We start from the raw sequence: 16,160 nt of genomic DNA, 5'->3' as shown, positions 1-16,160 counted from the left end.
ACCAATTTTACCCCTCACTATCCTTTTGCTATTAATATAACTGTAGAAACCCTTTGGATTTATTTTCACCTTACTTGCCAAAGCAACCTCATATCTTTTAGCTTTACTAATTTCTTTCTTAAGATTCTTTTTACATTCTTTATATTCCTCGAGCACCTCATTTACTCCATGCTGCCTATATTTCTTGTAGGTATCTCTCTTTTTCCGAACCAAATTTCCAATATCCCTTGAAAACCATGGCTCTGTCAAACTTTTAACCTTTTCTTTCAACCTAACAGGAACATAAAGATTCTGTACCCTCAAAATTTCACCTTTAAATGATCTCTATTTCTCTATTACATCCTTCCCATAAAACAAATTGTCCCAATCCACTCCTTCTAAATCCTTTCGCATCTCCTCAAAGTTAGCCTTTCTCCAATCAAAAATCTCCACCCTGGGTCCAGTCCTGTCCTTCTCCATAAATACAGTAATTAATTCTGTAAAGCAAGAAGTCTGCGCCGCAAACCAGGAAAACAGATCGGTTCACTACGATCCCTAAGGATGGGAAAACTGTCACACGGATCTAATCTGGTCTTCTTGTGACGCAAGTCCAGTGATGGTGACTGTCGACTGGCTGAATTGCTCTTGAATGGACCTAACTGAGAATTGAAGGGCGGAATGGCCTCCTCCATGTTGATACCTTTGCAGTTAGCTGTGATTTGAAATTAATGAGTTGATCATGTCAGGGGAGGCAGAGGTGATCACTCGGGTTTAATATCTCTGGCACATCATGAAATTGCAGCAGCAGTACACTGCGAAACATAATAAAATAAATGACAAGTTACAATAAGGAATATTGTGTAAATACCTACACGTACACAGTACATATTCTGGTTAACTGTGATAGAACTTAATTGGGACAACTCTTGAAGAACAAAAACTAATTGAGAAAATAGCTGGGATTCCCTTCCTTTATTTGGGACACTGTGCCATTTAATTGAGACAGAAGACTGTTGCCAGTTTATAACTTGTGTGGCAGTTAGACTCTACATCAGCCTTCTTGAGGCACCATCTCTTGAAGATGCCCTCGATGGTGCTGTGGTCATGATGGAGCTGGCTGAGTGTTGCATCCAGTCAGTATGCTCTCCACCGTACGTTTTCTGCCCTGAAGTTGCTGAGACTCTGAATAGCATCAGTTGCATGAATTTGTTGAAATCTTTGTCACTGATAGCAAGAAATAAACAGCAAGACAATTCTGAACTGTTCTCACTTTATTTTTAAGCATTCAGAGATGCCAGAAACAGCCATTAGTCATGATGGAGTGAACAGTTTTTAAATAATGTCAGTTGTGTGTGCTTGTGTTATGCTATCCATTTTGCCTGATGGATGCCAATTCAGAATTCTGTAAAGCAAAAAGTCATTGCTGTGATTTTAGATAATTTTGTTCTTATTTACTTTATGCATGAATGCAATGAAACAGTCCATTATTTGCGCTGATTTTGTTCATTTGCAGTCAATCAAAAGCACACGGCAATGATGAATTCTTCCATTGATAACTAATAGGAACTGTGTGTGTGTGTGTATGTACGTGTATATATGATAAAATTTATATTTATAGTAAATTAAGTAGTGTAAGATGAGAGCAAATTAGAAGAAAAATAGTGAGGTAGTATACAAAATTGTTTAATATCTTTCAGTACACAAGTGTAAAGAAAAACAAAATAATTGTTACTCTGGATCTTATGCAGCATGGAAAACTACTAAGAAGAATAATAATAAAACACAATAAATATAAATGCAGAAGTTAGCTTATATACCTAGATTGACTTTATGTACATAAAGGTCTTACCAGAGATATCCACATCTTGTGTACAAACTAATGAAATGTTGGTGACCTGAGAAGTTAACCATTTTATCTCCACAGAAAATGCCTGTTTCCAACATATTTTTAAAAAATTCATCCTTTATGTTATTTTCTTTTCTCTGTATAAATGTAAATTTGTTTCCCTCCCTCCCTCCCCAGGTATGCCTACAACATCACCATGAAGGATGTGACACAGCTCACTACTAAGGTGGTCCTGGAAATGCCACTCCAACAGCACAGATCTGATCTCTCTGCCACACAGTATGGCAGTGCTCTCATCTCAGTGAGTATTCAGGCCAAGTAGATGGCCCACCAGATGGTGAAACTAAGTACTACCAGATCTACAGAACATCTTGTGTTTGTGATGAACTACCAGATGACTGAGGTCTGGTGATGAGGGGAGAGCGATGAGTACACAGTGCTTGGTAGTTGGTGGAGGGCTGGTATTGTTAGATGGGATTTGGTAAATAGTTCAATGTCTTGTTAACGAGCATTTACATAAAGCCCTCCCCACCATTGCATACATCTACAAGAAACAGTGTCATAGAAAAGCAGCATCAATCATCAAGGACCGCCATCATATGGGCCATGTTCTTGTCTCACTGCTGCCATCAGGAAGGAGTTACAGGAGCCTCAGATCCCACACCTCCAGGTTCAGGAACAGTTATTACCCCTCATCCATCAGGTTCCTGAACCAGAAAACTTCACTCACCGCAACACTGAACTATTCCCACAACCTATGGACTCACTTTCAGGGACTCTTCATCTCATGTTCTCTATGTTTATTCCTTATTTATTTATTATTATTTTGTGTTTTTGTACCTTATTTGTACAGTGTGTTGTCTTTTGCACATTGGTTGTTTGTTCTTGTGTGTGAATTTTCATTAATTTTCAGGACCATAGTGTTACACGACACAGTACAAAAACTGGACTGAACTACGTAAAAAAAAAAAACACAAAAAAACTACACTAGACTACAGACCTACCCAGGACTGCATAAAGTGCACAAAAACAGTACAGGCATTACAATAAATAATAAACAGGATGATAGGGCAGTAGGGTGTCAGTCCAGGCTCTTGGTATTGAGGAGTCTGACAGCTTGGGGGGAAGAAACTATTACATAGTCGGGTCATGAGAGCCCGAATGCTTCGGATGACAGGAGGGAGAAGAGCTTGTATGAGGGGTGCGTGGGGTCCTTCAAAATGCTGTTTGCTTTGCGGGTGCAGCATGTTGTGTAAAGGTCCGTAATGGCGGGAAGACAGACTCCGATGATCTTCTCAGCTGACCTCACTATCCGCTGCAGGGTCTTGTGATCTGAGATGGTGCAATTTCTGAACCAGGCAGTGATGCAGCTGCTCAGGATGCTCTCAATACAACCGCTGTAGAATGTGATGAGGATTGGGGGAGGGGGGGGTGGGAGATGGACACTGAGCCTTATGTTTGTGGTCTTCTGCTGCTGTAGCCCATCCAGTTAAAGTTCAATATGTCATATGTTTAGAGGTACTCTTCTGCACACCGCTGTTGTAACCGATGATTATTTGAGTTACTGTCGCTTGAAGTAGTCTGGCCATTCTCCTCTGCCCTCTCCCATTAACAAGGCTCTTTCATCCACAGAACTGCGCTCACTGGATGTTTTCTACTTTTGTTTTTTTCCTACCATTCTCTCTAAACTCCACAAACTGTTGTGTTGAAAATCCAGGAGATCAGTTTGTGAGATACTCAAAACACACTGACTGGCACCAACAGTCATTCCATGGTCAAAGTCACTTAGATCACATTTCTTGCCGATACTGATGATTGGTCTGAACAACAAATGGACCACTTGATTATGTCTGTATGCTTTAAGTTGCTTCCACATGATTGGCTGATTTGATATTTGCAATAATGTGCAGGTGTACCTAATAAAATGGCCACTGGGTGTATGCAGAAGTGAGCGAGGATGTAATGTATGCTATTACTTAATAATAAAAAGATTCAGCAGATGCTCAAAATCTTAAATGCATACCCACAGTGCTTGAACCGTTGCCACCTCATCTGCCACAGTGAAGCCACACTCAGGATGGAGGAGCAATACCTCATTCTGTTGGGGTACTCTCCATAGTTTTCTCTAACTTGCAGTAATTTCGCATTCTGGTTCTACACTCTCCCTTTCTATTCTATCACTTTCGTTCTTAAGTTGTTCACCTCTTCCACCTACCACCTTCCCAGTTTGAGACCCTGCATTAGGACTAAAAAGAATGGGGACTGAAGCCAGAATAATGAAGTGTGGGGTACGGGGAGTGAAGGAGTTCAAGCTGGCAGGTGATGGGTGAGGAGGAAGGTCTGTGGGTGGGAGAGGTTGGTTTGTATAGCTGGGAAGTATAGGTGGAAAAGATAATAGGTTGAAGACAGAGGAATCTGATAGGAGACGATGGTGGATCATGGAAGAAGGGAACCATTGTTTGTGTGGGTTGCTCAATATTTTCAGCATCTGAAGACTCTCTCGTGTTTACCTACTTTGCCACTTTCAGAGAGATATGTACTTGAATCCCCAGATTAAGGTTGTTAAAGAAACTGTCATTAATTGTATAGTTGACTGTATATAGATCAGTGGAGTTAAAATGCCAAAAAAAGTGTTTGATTGAGGACTGAGGAAGGCAATTGGAGATGAGGAGGAGTGGGAGAGGAATTGGAATAAAGAATAAAGGAAAAAGGGCAAGGGGGTGGAATTACTAGAAGTTAAGGAAATTGATATTAATCCTTTGTACTTGTAAGCTCTAGGGAAATAAAAAGCTGAGGTTACATCCTTATAATGTAAGCCTTCCTTGTGTAATATTGGTCAAGGTAAAACTATACACTATGTGCAATGCAAAGATTCCTGAAGTGCCGTATTCCTGAATGCTGGACTTGGAATTGGTTTATTATTGTCACATGTACTGAGTGAGATACAGTGAAAAGCATGTCTTGCACACTGTTCATGCAGATCAGATCACTACACAGTGCATTGAGGCAGAACAATAACAGTACAGACGTGACATGTGGTCTGACCTTAGGAAGAAATTATTCTATCAAGATTTCTATTCCAGCCCCTATTTGCCTTGATGATTCTTTTTTTAAAATGCATCCACTGTTTCTTTCGTGGGCATTTAAGCAGCTCTTTAGTTAAAAAGCACTTAGTGAAGGCAGTGTTCCAAATTGCCTTTCTCAAGCCCTTAAGCAATTATCTCATACTGTGACTTCTTCCATCTGCACGGCCTTTTAGATGCTGAGAATCTGAAATATAAATAGAACATCTTGTGAAAAACACGAGTATCAGGCTGGGTATTCAAAGTGAGATTTTCAGTGATCACACCAGGTGTAGAAATTTGATTTGGAACATAGACCAGTCCAATACAGTACTGGCCCTTTGGCCCAAAATGTCGTGTCAGCCTTTTAACCCACTGCAGGTGGTGTAGCATGGTGTCCATACTCAGTTGGAGGGCTGGCCCCTCCTGTCAGTGCTGCCCTCCAATGTTCGATCGTTGGAATGACAAACTGGATTGCACGTGTATGTTCATTGAATTGAATAGACTTTGTTTTATATGTCCTTCACCTACATGAGGAGTAAAAATCTTTGTTACGTCTCCGTCTGAATATGCAATTTATAGTAATTTATATTAATAGTATGTACAGTAAGATATACGCACTTGGAAAGCGAGACATGGGCTATATATGTGTGTATAATTTTTTTGTGTGACTGTATGTTTGCTTGCGATCTTGAATGTGCTGTTTGTGCCTTGTGCTGAGTATGTTTTGCACCTTGGCCCCAGAGGAATACAGTTTGGTTCAGCTGTATTCATGTATGGTTGAATAACAACTAAACTTGAACTACTCCAAGATCAATCTAACCCTTCCCACCATCACCAAGGAGATGGTGGTGGACTTTAGGAGATCTAGGCCTCATATGGAGCCAGTGATCATTAATGGAGAATGTGTGGAGCAGGTTAAGACCTACAAGTATCTGGGAGTACAGTTAGACGAGAAGCTAGACTGGACTGCCAACACAGATGCCTTGTGCAGGAAGGCACAGAGTCGACTGTACTTCCTAAGAAGGTTGGCGTCATTCAATGTCTGTAGTGAGATGCTGAAGATGTTCTATAGGTCAGTTGTGGAGAGCGCCCTCTTCTTTGTGGTGGCGTGTTGGGGAGGAAGCATTAAGAAGAGGGACGCCTCACGTCTTAATAAGCTGGTAAGGAAGGCGGGCTCTGTCGTGGGCAAAGTACTGGAGAGTTTAACATCGGTAGCTGAGCGAAGGGCGCTGAGTAGGCTACGGTCAATTATGGATAACTCTGAACATCCTCTACATAGCACCATCCAGAGACAGAGAAGCAGTTTCAGCGACAGGTTACTATCGATGCAATGCTCCTCAGACAGGATGAAGAGGTCAATACTCCCCAATGACATTAGGCTTTACAATTCTACCGCCAGGACTTAAGAACTTTTTAAAAGCTATTGTTAATGCTTTTTGAGATAGTGATTTAGATGCATATCATATTTTTTACTGAGTTAAGTATTGTATGTAATTAGTTTTGCTACAACAAGTGTATGGGACAATGGAAAAAAAGTTGAATTTCCCCATGGGGATGAATAAAGTATCTATCTATCTATCTATCTATCTACATAGCCCTCCATTTTCCTATTATCTGTGTACCTGCCTAAGAGTCTCTGAAATATCCATAGTATATCTGCCTCTATCACTAGTCCCTGACTGGGAACAGCCAGAATAAGCTGCTAATACATTAAATACATGTGCAAAGTTGTCATGCTGTCCCTTATGTAGAAGAACAGCAGATGAAAAGATAAACACAAGATTCTGCAAATGCTGGAAATTTTGAGCATCACATACAAAGTGCTGGAGGAACCCAACAAGTGAGGTGACATCTATGGAGCAGAATGAACAGTCAGTGTTTTGGGCCAAGACCATTCTGCCCCCTTCCTTTCCAGTCCTGATGAAGGGTTTAGTAGTTTAACATGAAACATGGCACAATGAGGGTAGCCTTCAGCTAATAATATATTTTTGTTGGGTGATGGGATGTGACCACCAGGAAATACCGTTCTGTATTTGTACTGGGTGTGGTTTTGAACCTGTGTTCTGTACATCTATTGAGGTAGAGGCTTGTATCAATGGAGTGTTGGTATTGGTTTATTGTTCTCATGTGTACCAAGATAAGGTGGAAGAAAGAAAATTTCAGTATATTTAAGGTGGAGAACTGTCAAATCTTTTTGAACACACACAAAATGCTGGAGCAACTTGGCAGGTCAGGAGAGAAAAAGGGTCGATGTTTTGAGCTGGGACACTTCATCAGGACTGGAAAGGACAGGCCAGAACAAGAAGGTGGAGAAATCATGGTTAATAAGGGGTTTGAGGGTTATGGGATGAAGGCAGGATAATGGGGTTGGAAAAAATACAGACCCTGATGAAGGGTCTCCACCCAAAACATCAACTGTTTATTTCTATCCATAGATGCTGCCTGACGTGCTGAGTCCCTCCAGTGCATTGTCTGTATTGATACTGATATAGACCCAAATGAATAGCAGAGACGCTTAATAGGCCAAATGGCCTAATTCCTATATCAAACTTCAAAGTAAAGTTATTATCAAAGTACTCATATGTCACCATATACAACTCTGAGGTTTGTTTCTTGTAGGCATACTCAGTAAATTTAAGAAACACAATAGAAGCATTGACAAGACTGCATCCAACAGGATGAACAAACAACCAAAGATGACAAACTGTCTAAATACAAAAGAGAAAAAATAATAATAAATATTTTGAACATGAGCTGAAGGGTCCATAGGTTTTTGGAACATTTTAATGATGGAATGTGAAGCTATCTCCTCTGGTTCAAGAGCTGATGGTTGAGGGTTCCTAAACTTGGTGTTCTGGCAATTCTTCTGGAGGCCTGCTGCAAATTGACTTGTGTTGGTGGATAGCAATTGTAAATTGATTTATTATTGAACATACCAGGAACAATGAAAACTTTGTTTTACAAGCCATCCGTAAAGATAGTTTTTTCACAACCGTGCATTGAATCAGAATCAGGTTTATTATCACCGGCACGTGATGTGAAATTTGTTAACTTAGCAGCAGAAGAAAAAAACAAAATAAAATAATAATAATAAATAAGTAAATCAATTACAGTATATGTATATTGAATAGATAAAAAAAATGTGCAAATAACAGAAATACTATATATTAAAAAAGTGAAGTAGTGTCCAAGGATACTTGGATGGGAGGGGTATGGAACCATGGTCTGGATGCAGGTTGATGGGACTAGGCAGATGAATGGTTCACCATAGACTAGATGGGCCTGCTTTTATAACTGAAATGGTGTTGGGGAGTTACAGGAATTAGCTCCAGCATTTGTGAAGAGATAGCACTATAAGGCCATAAGACATAAAAGCAAAGCTATACCATTTGGCCTACCAAGTCTGTTCAGCCACTTAATCACAACCGATATATTTTCCCTCTCAATCCCATTCTCCTGCCTTCTCCCTTTCAACTTCAATCAAGAACCTTTCAACTTCCACATTAAACGTACTAATTGACTGTACCTAGTCATCTATGGCAATGAATTCCACAGATTCATTGCCCTGTGGTTGAAGAAATTCCTCCTTGTCTTCATTCCAAGGAGATGTCCCTCTATTCTGAGTCTGTTTGACTCTCCAACTATTGGAAATATCCCATCTCCACATCCACTCTATCTAGGCCTTTCAGTGTCAGTAGGTTTCAATTAGATTTCCCTTCACCCCCCTCCCCACCACCATTCTTCTAAACTCTTGCGAGTACAGGCTCAAAGCTATCAAGTGCTCCTCATATATTAACTAGTCCTGACGAAGGGTCTCGGCCCAAAACGTCGACAGCACTTCTCCCTATAGATGCTGCCTGGCCTGCTGTGTTCCACCAGCATTTTGTGTTGTTTGTTCATATATTAACTCTTTCATTCCTGGGATCATTCTCATAAGAACCCCCATGGGGCCCAAAACTGTTCCCAATACTCCAAATGAGAATATCTGCAGATGCTGGAAATCTGAGTGATACTCCAAGTGTGGTTTGACCAACGCCTTATATGCCTCAGCATATACTTCTGCATAGGGATGATCAGTCTGCAAGGGAAGTCTATAAGGGTGGCATTCCCAGGAATCTGCCCTCCTTGAGCTTCCCAGGTAGTATTGTAGTTTTTTCATACAAAGACTCGGAGAGGCTTGCAGCACTGTTTTTTTTTTGCAGAAAATTCTGACTTTATAATCTTAAAACACAGATTCAGCAAAGCTATCAGAAGAGGGAACCTGGGTGTGGAGCTTCTAACGAACTTTAACCTGCTAGAGATTCCTCTGCAGTTTTGCAGCCCATTTGAACTGTTTTTATTGGGCTGAGATTGTGAAATAGAAGTTGGAACAAATGATTTGAGCATTCCTGGCATAATTATTCTAAAGGAGCAATATTTGAACAAAGAAGCTCTATTTTGCAAAGAAGACACATACATGAAGTGATAAATGAGTTGATAATGGTGCACTAAGTGTGCACCTCCTGTTTTCTCAATTTTAGGCCTGTCAAAGCCGGAAAGAGGGTTGTATGTCATTGAATGAAAATGGAATCAGTTCGTACAGCATGTCTGAGCTCTCTACATTGGTACAGAGCTCTGCAAGCACATCGAGATGTCCGTGGATGAATGCTGCCAACTGGCACATTCCAAACTGCAGGAACACGCTGAGTCTCGGTACAGCCACTGCAAGGGCTCAGTGGGGAAAGAGCACATTGTAGGGTTCTTCTGTGAGAGTGAGGGGCCAGGTTGGGGGAGGAAACCCCTCAATTATTGTATAGCACCCCAGAGTGGCAGCAGTGCTATTGATGTGTATGAATGCACTGGAACAATACAGGCTATCAATGTAAAGAATGAAAAGCCATTGAACGGTTTATTCCTGTAAGTAACTTTTTATAATGAAGGTTTATTTTGTTAAAAAGAATCAGTACAGTGCTGGCAAATTTTCCAACCGATAGCGTTCTCCTTTCACCTCTGGTGCTTCCTGTCTGCTCTTTATCTACAGGATGCATTGTACTGTAGCAATTTGCCAAAGTTCTGCTGCTCCGCCTCAGCCCAGCACTACCAGTCAGAGGAGCAAGAGTGGCGGTGTGGGAATATCATCACTCCTGAGATCCTGGCTAATCAGATACCATCCTGACCCGAACATAGTTTTTGCCTTTTTCGTTCTCCCTTAAATGCTGTTAAAACACTGGGAATAACCAGGATTTTTTTTCCCTTCAAACTACTTATTTAATTTATATATACAGAATGTCTCCATCAAAGGAGGTATAAGGTGCTCCTTCCCTCCACTACCCCGCAGGTCACCCTTGGGCAAGGTGTGGCACCTGCTTAACCCTGCCACTGATCAGGATCACGTGAAGCCATGGGAGCAGGTGGTGGATGGTCGTATGAGCAGTTGGTGCACATCACAAGTCTTGGCTATGTGACCACTGACGCCATGCAGACAATCTGTGAAGATAGTACCGGGATAATAGCTGGGGTCACCCGTCCTGTAAAGACACTGCCCATAAGGTATTGTCAAACCATTTTGTAGAAAATTTGCCAAGAACAATCAATCACCTGAAGGGCCTGTAATGTGCAGTAGATTTTCTGTTGTATATACTATGATCCACATCATACAACATGGCACATAATGAATGGATGTTGTTAAAATCTTGGGAATAACCAGGATTTTTTTTCCTCTTCGCACTACTTATTTATCCGGCTGGTGGTGTAGTGGCATCAGCGCCGGACTTTGGAACGAAGGCTTCCGAGTTCGAATCCAGCCGGCTCCCTTGCACGCATTCCATCTGTGCTGGGTTGAGCATCGAGCTAGCAACTTGGCTTCGTAAAAACAAGAAAGCCTGCTAAAAAAAAACAACGCCGTAACGACAGCGTTCCGATGACTCCACTCGGAGTTAAGGGCTTTCTTCTTCTTCTTCTGCTTATTTAATTTATTTATATGTATGGAGAGAGAGATACACTTATTGTAATTTATAGCTTTTATTATGAAGTATTGCCCTGTACTGCTGCTGCTTAACAGCAAATTTCATGACGTATGCCAGTGATATTAAACCTGATTCTGAACCTCATGTACAACAATGCTTTAAGAAGGCTCGGTAAAACAGTAAACTACCAGCCTTGTCCATGACCATTCCTTTTGAATGTTTGAAAAGCTCTTCACAGACGAAAATTTTACACGGTGCTGGTGCTAGAGAGTCATCCATCTCTCTCCTTCAATCCACCCCCCCCCCCCCCCCCCCCCCCGTCTCTCAGACCTAGAGGAACTCAGCAAGTCAGGAAACATCTATGGAGAGGAATAAACAAGTGACAGATGACATTTTCACAGTTGCGTAGCAGTTAGCATGACACTATTACAGCTCGGAGAGTCTGAGAGTTCGGAGTTCAATCCTGGAGTCCTCCGTAAGGATTGTCTGTATGTCTTTCCCGTGGAATGTGTGGGTTTTCTCTGGGTGCTCCAGTTTTCTCTCTCAGTCCAAAGATGGGTAAATTCTTCCCAGATTAGGTTAGAGTTAAAGCAGGATTTTCACGGGTTGCTGGGTGGCATGGCTTGAAGGGTCGGAAGGGTCTGTATCTCTAAATAAATTAACTGATGCTGCCTGACCTGCTGAGTTCCTCCAGCAGTTTGTGTGTGTGAGCATATTTAGTGCTTAGGTATTCTCATTGTACACACTTTTATTGAGGGTGAGAGCGCTAATACTAGCTGGAGAAAAAAAACATCTACTGTTCCAGCTGCCAGGAGTTTGTACGTTCTCCGCGTGACCGTGTGGGTTTCCTTCCACAACCTAAAGATGTACCAGTTGGTAGGTTAATTGGTCATTGTGAATTGTCCCGTGATTAGGCTAGTCTTAAATCAGGGTTGCAGGCAGCGTTGCTTGAAGGATCAGAAGGACCTTTTCCACACTGTATCTCAATAAAATAAAAAGTAAAAGAAAATTTTGTTGTTGGACATTAGTGAAACTAACTGAATGCCAAGATTTAAGTCAGTTGTCCAGGTTCACTCTGCCATTGTAGCATTGTGGATAAGTTGGAGAGTATCTGTTGATTAGGTGGTAATGTCCTTCCAAGGTTGTTTCTAAGGTGTTAACGATTGCTAACTGATATTAAAATGTTTTGTTTCCTCGGGGGTCTTGCGGCTCCATAACACTATTAGGCTACGCCCACACTAGACCAGATAAATCTGTAACCAAAGCTTTTTCTCTACATTTTGACCCTCCGTCCACACTGAAACAGCGTTTTCCTCCCCCAAAAACGGAGCTTTTCTAAAACGCTCTCCAGAGTGTTTAAATATGAAAACGCCGATTGGCTGGTGTAGTGTGTATGGGGGGGTGGTCATGACGTGCCAGAACAGATGGTAGTGGCAGCACGGCATTTCATAGTTTTCTTGAATGCGACCTCCAACACCACAACAACAATGGCGGACGGCTTCAGGAGACTGTCCCTGAGCAGAATGTTACTGCAGCTTTGCAGTATGACAGAGAATTCCAACCCCCCAAACAACCTAACAATTTCAGGACAGAGGGCAACGAGGCTGAACTCAGAAGAGTTAGAATTGTACTCACCAAATACTTTGACCCATAACTTACTGAATAAGTTTTTTGCCCTGTTTTCTGTCCTTGCTTGTATGAAGGTGGTTTACCAATTTATGTAAGTAATGTGTTACAGCCTAATGTAACATTGTATGGAAATACAAGATAACACTGATGCAGACATTTTATACATTTAACAAGGTGCTTTATTAATGTTTTGCTTGTGCAGACATTAGATAGATGCAGTTGTCATTACTTCCGAAATGTAATTTTTAAGTAGTAGCTTATGTTTGGCATAGATGTGAAAGTGTTAAGGCCAAAAAAGGAAAATTGTAAGTTTCACTTTTTTTCAGGTAAAAATAAAATCACTTTTGCCCAGTAACTTGTTTTATTGCACATATTAAATACAGCAAAATAATACAGAAAGACATGGCAAAAGTAAAGCAAACAAATGATGTAACAGCAAATTTCAGTTTTGCCCAGTAACAAGCCTGATTGCATTTAGTTGTAGCTGTCGTCCCTTTCATCGGTGAAGAGACTATGGCTGTAGGAAATGTTTCCAATGCTGTCCGTGAACTCCCTGTTGGTTGCCTCCATACGCTCCAGTATTTGTTTTTTTTTTGTTTTAAGTCCTCCTGCGTGAGAGCCAACAGCTGTCTGTCGTTTGGCAATTTCCTTTTTCTAATTTTTCTAGTCTGTAACTGGACAAACGTGCTCCAAGTCTTTCACGGCGAGATTCGACACCAGACATGTTGCTTGTTTTATGTAGATGTGTCCTGCGCATGCCCAGTAGGAGGAGATTCGCCCAAATACCTGTTTTAATGTGGACGGAGGTATTTTCAAAAACGCTTGGTGTGGATGCCTATCGTTTTTATGCGAAACCGGTGTTTTCAAAATTATCCAGTCTAGTGTGGACGTAGCCTTAGTCCTAAAGGCTGAAGGCAGATTATGAAAGAGTTTCAGCAACCATCTAAATGACAAATCATAGAATACTAGAGCAGAAAAGAGGGCCCTTCAGCCCATCTAATCTGCTGAATCATTATTCTGCCTAGTCCCATTGAACTGTACCTGTACCATAGATCTTCAGTGGTCAGTATTGGGACCTCTACTTTTCACATTGTTTATCACTGATTCGGATAATGGAATTGATGGCTTTGTGGCAAAGCTTGTGGCTGATACAAAGATAGGTGGAGGGGTGGGTAGTGCTGAGGAAGTAACGTGATTACACCAGGTCTTAGACAAATTGGAAGAATGGGCAAAAAAAATGGCAGATGGAATACAGTGTTGGGAAATGTATGATAATGCATTTTGGTAAAAGGAACAATAGTGCAGACCATTGTTTAAATTAGGAGAAGGCTCAAACATCAGAGGTGCAGAGGGAGTTAGGGGTCCTCGTGCAAGACTCCCAGAGGGTTAATTTACAGTTTGAGTCTGTGGTAAAGAGGCAAATGCAATGTTGGCATTTATTTCAAGGGGAATAGAATATAAAAGCAAGGAAATAATGCTGATGCTTCATAAGACACTAGTCAAGCTGCACTTGGAGTATTGTCAATGGTTTTGGACTCCATATCTCAGAAAGGATGTGTTGTCATTGGAGAGAGTCCAGAGGAGATTCACAAGGATGATTCCATAAGACTGTAAGACATAGGAGAAGAATTGGTCCATTTGGCTCATTGACTCTGTTCCACCATTCAATCATGGCTGAATCTTTTTTCCTCTCCTTAGCCCCACTCCCCAGCCTTCTCCCTATAACCTTTGATGCCATGTCCAATCAAAAACCTATCAAGCTATGCCAAAGACCCAATGACCTGGCCTCCACGCTGCCTGAGATAACAAATTCCACAAATTCACCATCTTCTGGCTAAATAAATTTCTCTGTGTTTTAAATGGACACCCCTGTGTCCTGAGGCTGTGTCCTCTTTTGTCCTAGACTCCACCACCATGGGAAGCATCCTTTCCACATCTACTCTGTCTAGGCCTTTCAACATTTGAAAGGTTTCAATGAGATTCCCCCCCACCATACTTCTAAAGTGCAGCAAATACTGACCCAGAGCTAGCAAACGTTCCTTGTATGATAACCCGTTCATTCTCGGAAATCATCCTGTGAACCTCCTCTGGACCCTCTCTGATGCCAGCACATCTCTTCTTAGTTGAGGAGCCCAAAACTGCTCACAATACTCAAGGTGAGGCCTCACCAGTGCCTTATAAAGCCACAGCATCACATCCCTGCTCTTGTATTCTATAGGTCTTGAAATGAATGCTAACATTGAAGTTGCCTTCTTCACCACGGACTCTACTTGCAAATTAACCTCTGATTTTTGGATTTTATCCCCATTTAGAAAATATTTACTTCCACTCCCAAAATGCATGACAGTGCATTTTCTAGGGATGAAGGTGGTTAACATATGAGGTGCATTTGGCAGCTTTGGGCCTATACTCACTGGAATTTAGAAGAATGCCAAATGAAACATACCAAATGTTGAAAGGACTAGATTGGGGGAATGTGGAGAGGATGTTTCCAGTGGTGGGTGTATCCAGAAATTTGAGGGGCGACTTTTTCAAACAGATATAAGGAGGAATATTTTTAGCCACAGAGTATTGAATTGTTGGAATGCCCTGCCAACAATGAGACTGAGGTGGAGGCCAAGTCTTTGGGTATATTTAAGGTGGAATTTGATAGTTTCCTGGTTGGTCAGGGCACCAAAGGATATGGCGAGAAGGCAAATGTATGGGGTTGATTGGGTCCTAGGAACAGCCATGATGGAATGGTGGAGGAAACTTGATGGGCTGAATGGCCTAATTCTGGTTCTCTGTATTATGGTCTAAAATAAGCCAATGTTGTCCAAACACAAGGGATTCTGCAGATGAACAAAACACACAAAAAAAAAATGGAGGAACTCAGCAGGTCAGATAGCATTCACAGAAGGAAATAAACAGTTAACATTTCAGGCCAAGAACCTTCATCTGGACTGGTGAAGGGTTTCAGCTGGTAGCATCAATTGTTTATACCCCTTCACAGATGTTGCTTGACCTGCTGAATTTCTCCAGTATTTTTTGTATGTTGCTCGGTTTACTGGGTACCACTGGTTTCTTTAGTGATAACAGCTAAAATTCAAGCTAAACTACATGCACAAAGCAAGCAGGACAGATGATGTTTTGATTTATTTCTCTCATTTCAGCTTTTGAAGAAGTGGTCACAGGTGTTTAAGAACTACATCAAGCGGGCTATTGATCATCAGAATTGCTTGGCTGCTATCGAGGAGTTTTTCATCGAACATGAGGCACTGTGGTCTGTCATCGTCAAGGTATGGTCTACTTAAGATTTGTTGGTTATCTGCTAACTGATCCAATGATCTGTAGGCTGGTTGAGCAACCTGCACAGTGTCACTCCGTTGCTGTCTAGTGCAGTATGCACTGCTGGAGAGGGCAGAGAGAAACTAGAAACAGCAGGAAGCATAACCTTAAGTCAGTGCTCCACAAATTCCATCAGTATGTGGATTTGCAACGAAAGGGGAGAACGCATTGGACCTCGCTTATACAAACATCCCTGACGCGTACCAGGCAGAGCACCGCCCCACCTCGGATACTCAGACCACATCTCTGTTATGCTAATCCCAGCATACAGACCACTCATTGGGCGCTCCAGACCAGTTCAGAAGCAGGTGAAAACCTGGCCAGCAGGAGCCATCTCTGCTCTTCAAGACTGCTTTGAGCACACAGACT

General features: G+C 41.6%; 1 protein-coding gene across 1 annotated transcript in view; it reads left to right on the top strand.

Moving 5' to 3' along the window:
* Positions 1-16,160, top strand: part of eif2b5 (eukaryotic translation initiation factor 2B, subunit 5 epsilon) — an 80,287-nt gene that overhangs the window by 47,542 nt on the left and 16,585 nt on the right. Inside the window, exons 13-14 of the mRNA XM_073041679.1 lie at positions 2,003-2,126; positions 15,617-15,742. Of these exons, the coding sequence (XP_072897780.1) occupies positions 2,003-2,126; positions 15,617-15,742 (250 nt within the window). The remainder of the gene's footprint in view (positions 1-2,002; positions 2,127-15,616; positions 15,743-16,160) is intronic.

Source organism: Hemitrygon akajei, chromosome 3 (genome assembly GCF_048418815.1).
Source record: "Hemitrygon akajei chromosome 3, sHemAka1.3, whole genome shotgun sequence".
Classification (NCBI taxonomy): domain Eukaryota; kingdom Metazoa; phylum Chordata; class Chondrichthyes; order Myliobatiformes; family Dasyatidae; genus Hemitrygon; species Hemitrygon akajei.
The sequence above is the reverse complement of the archived record's forward strand: the minus strand, read 5'-3'. Positions and strand labels throughout refer to the sequence as shown.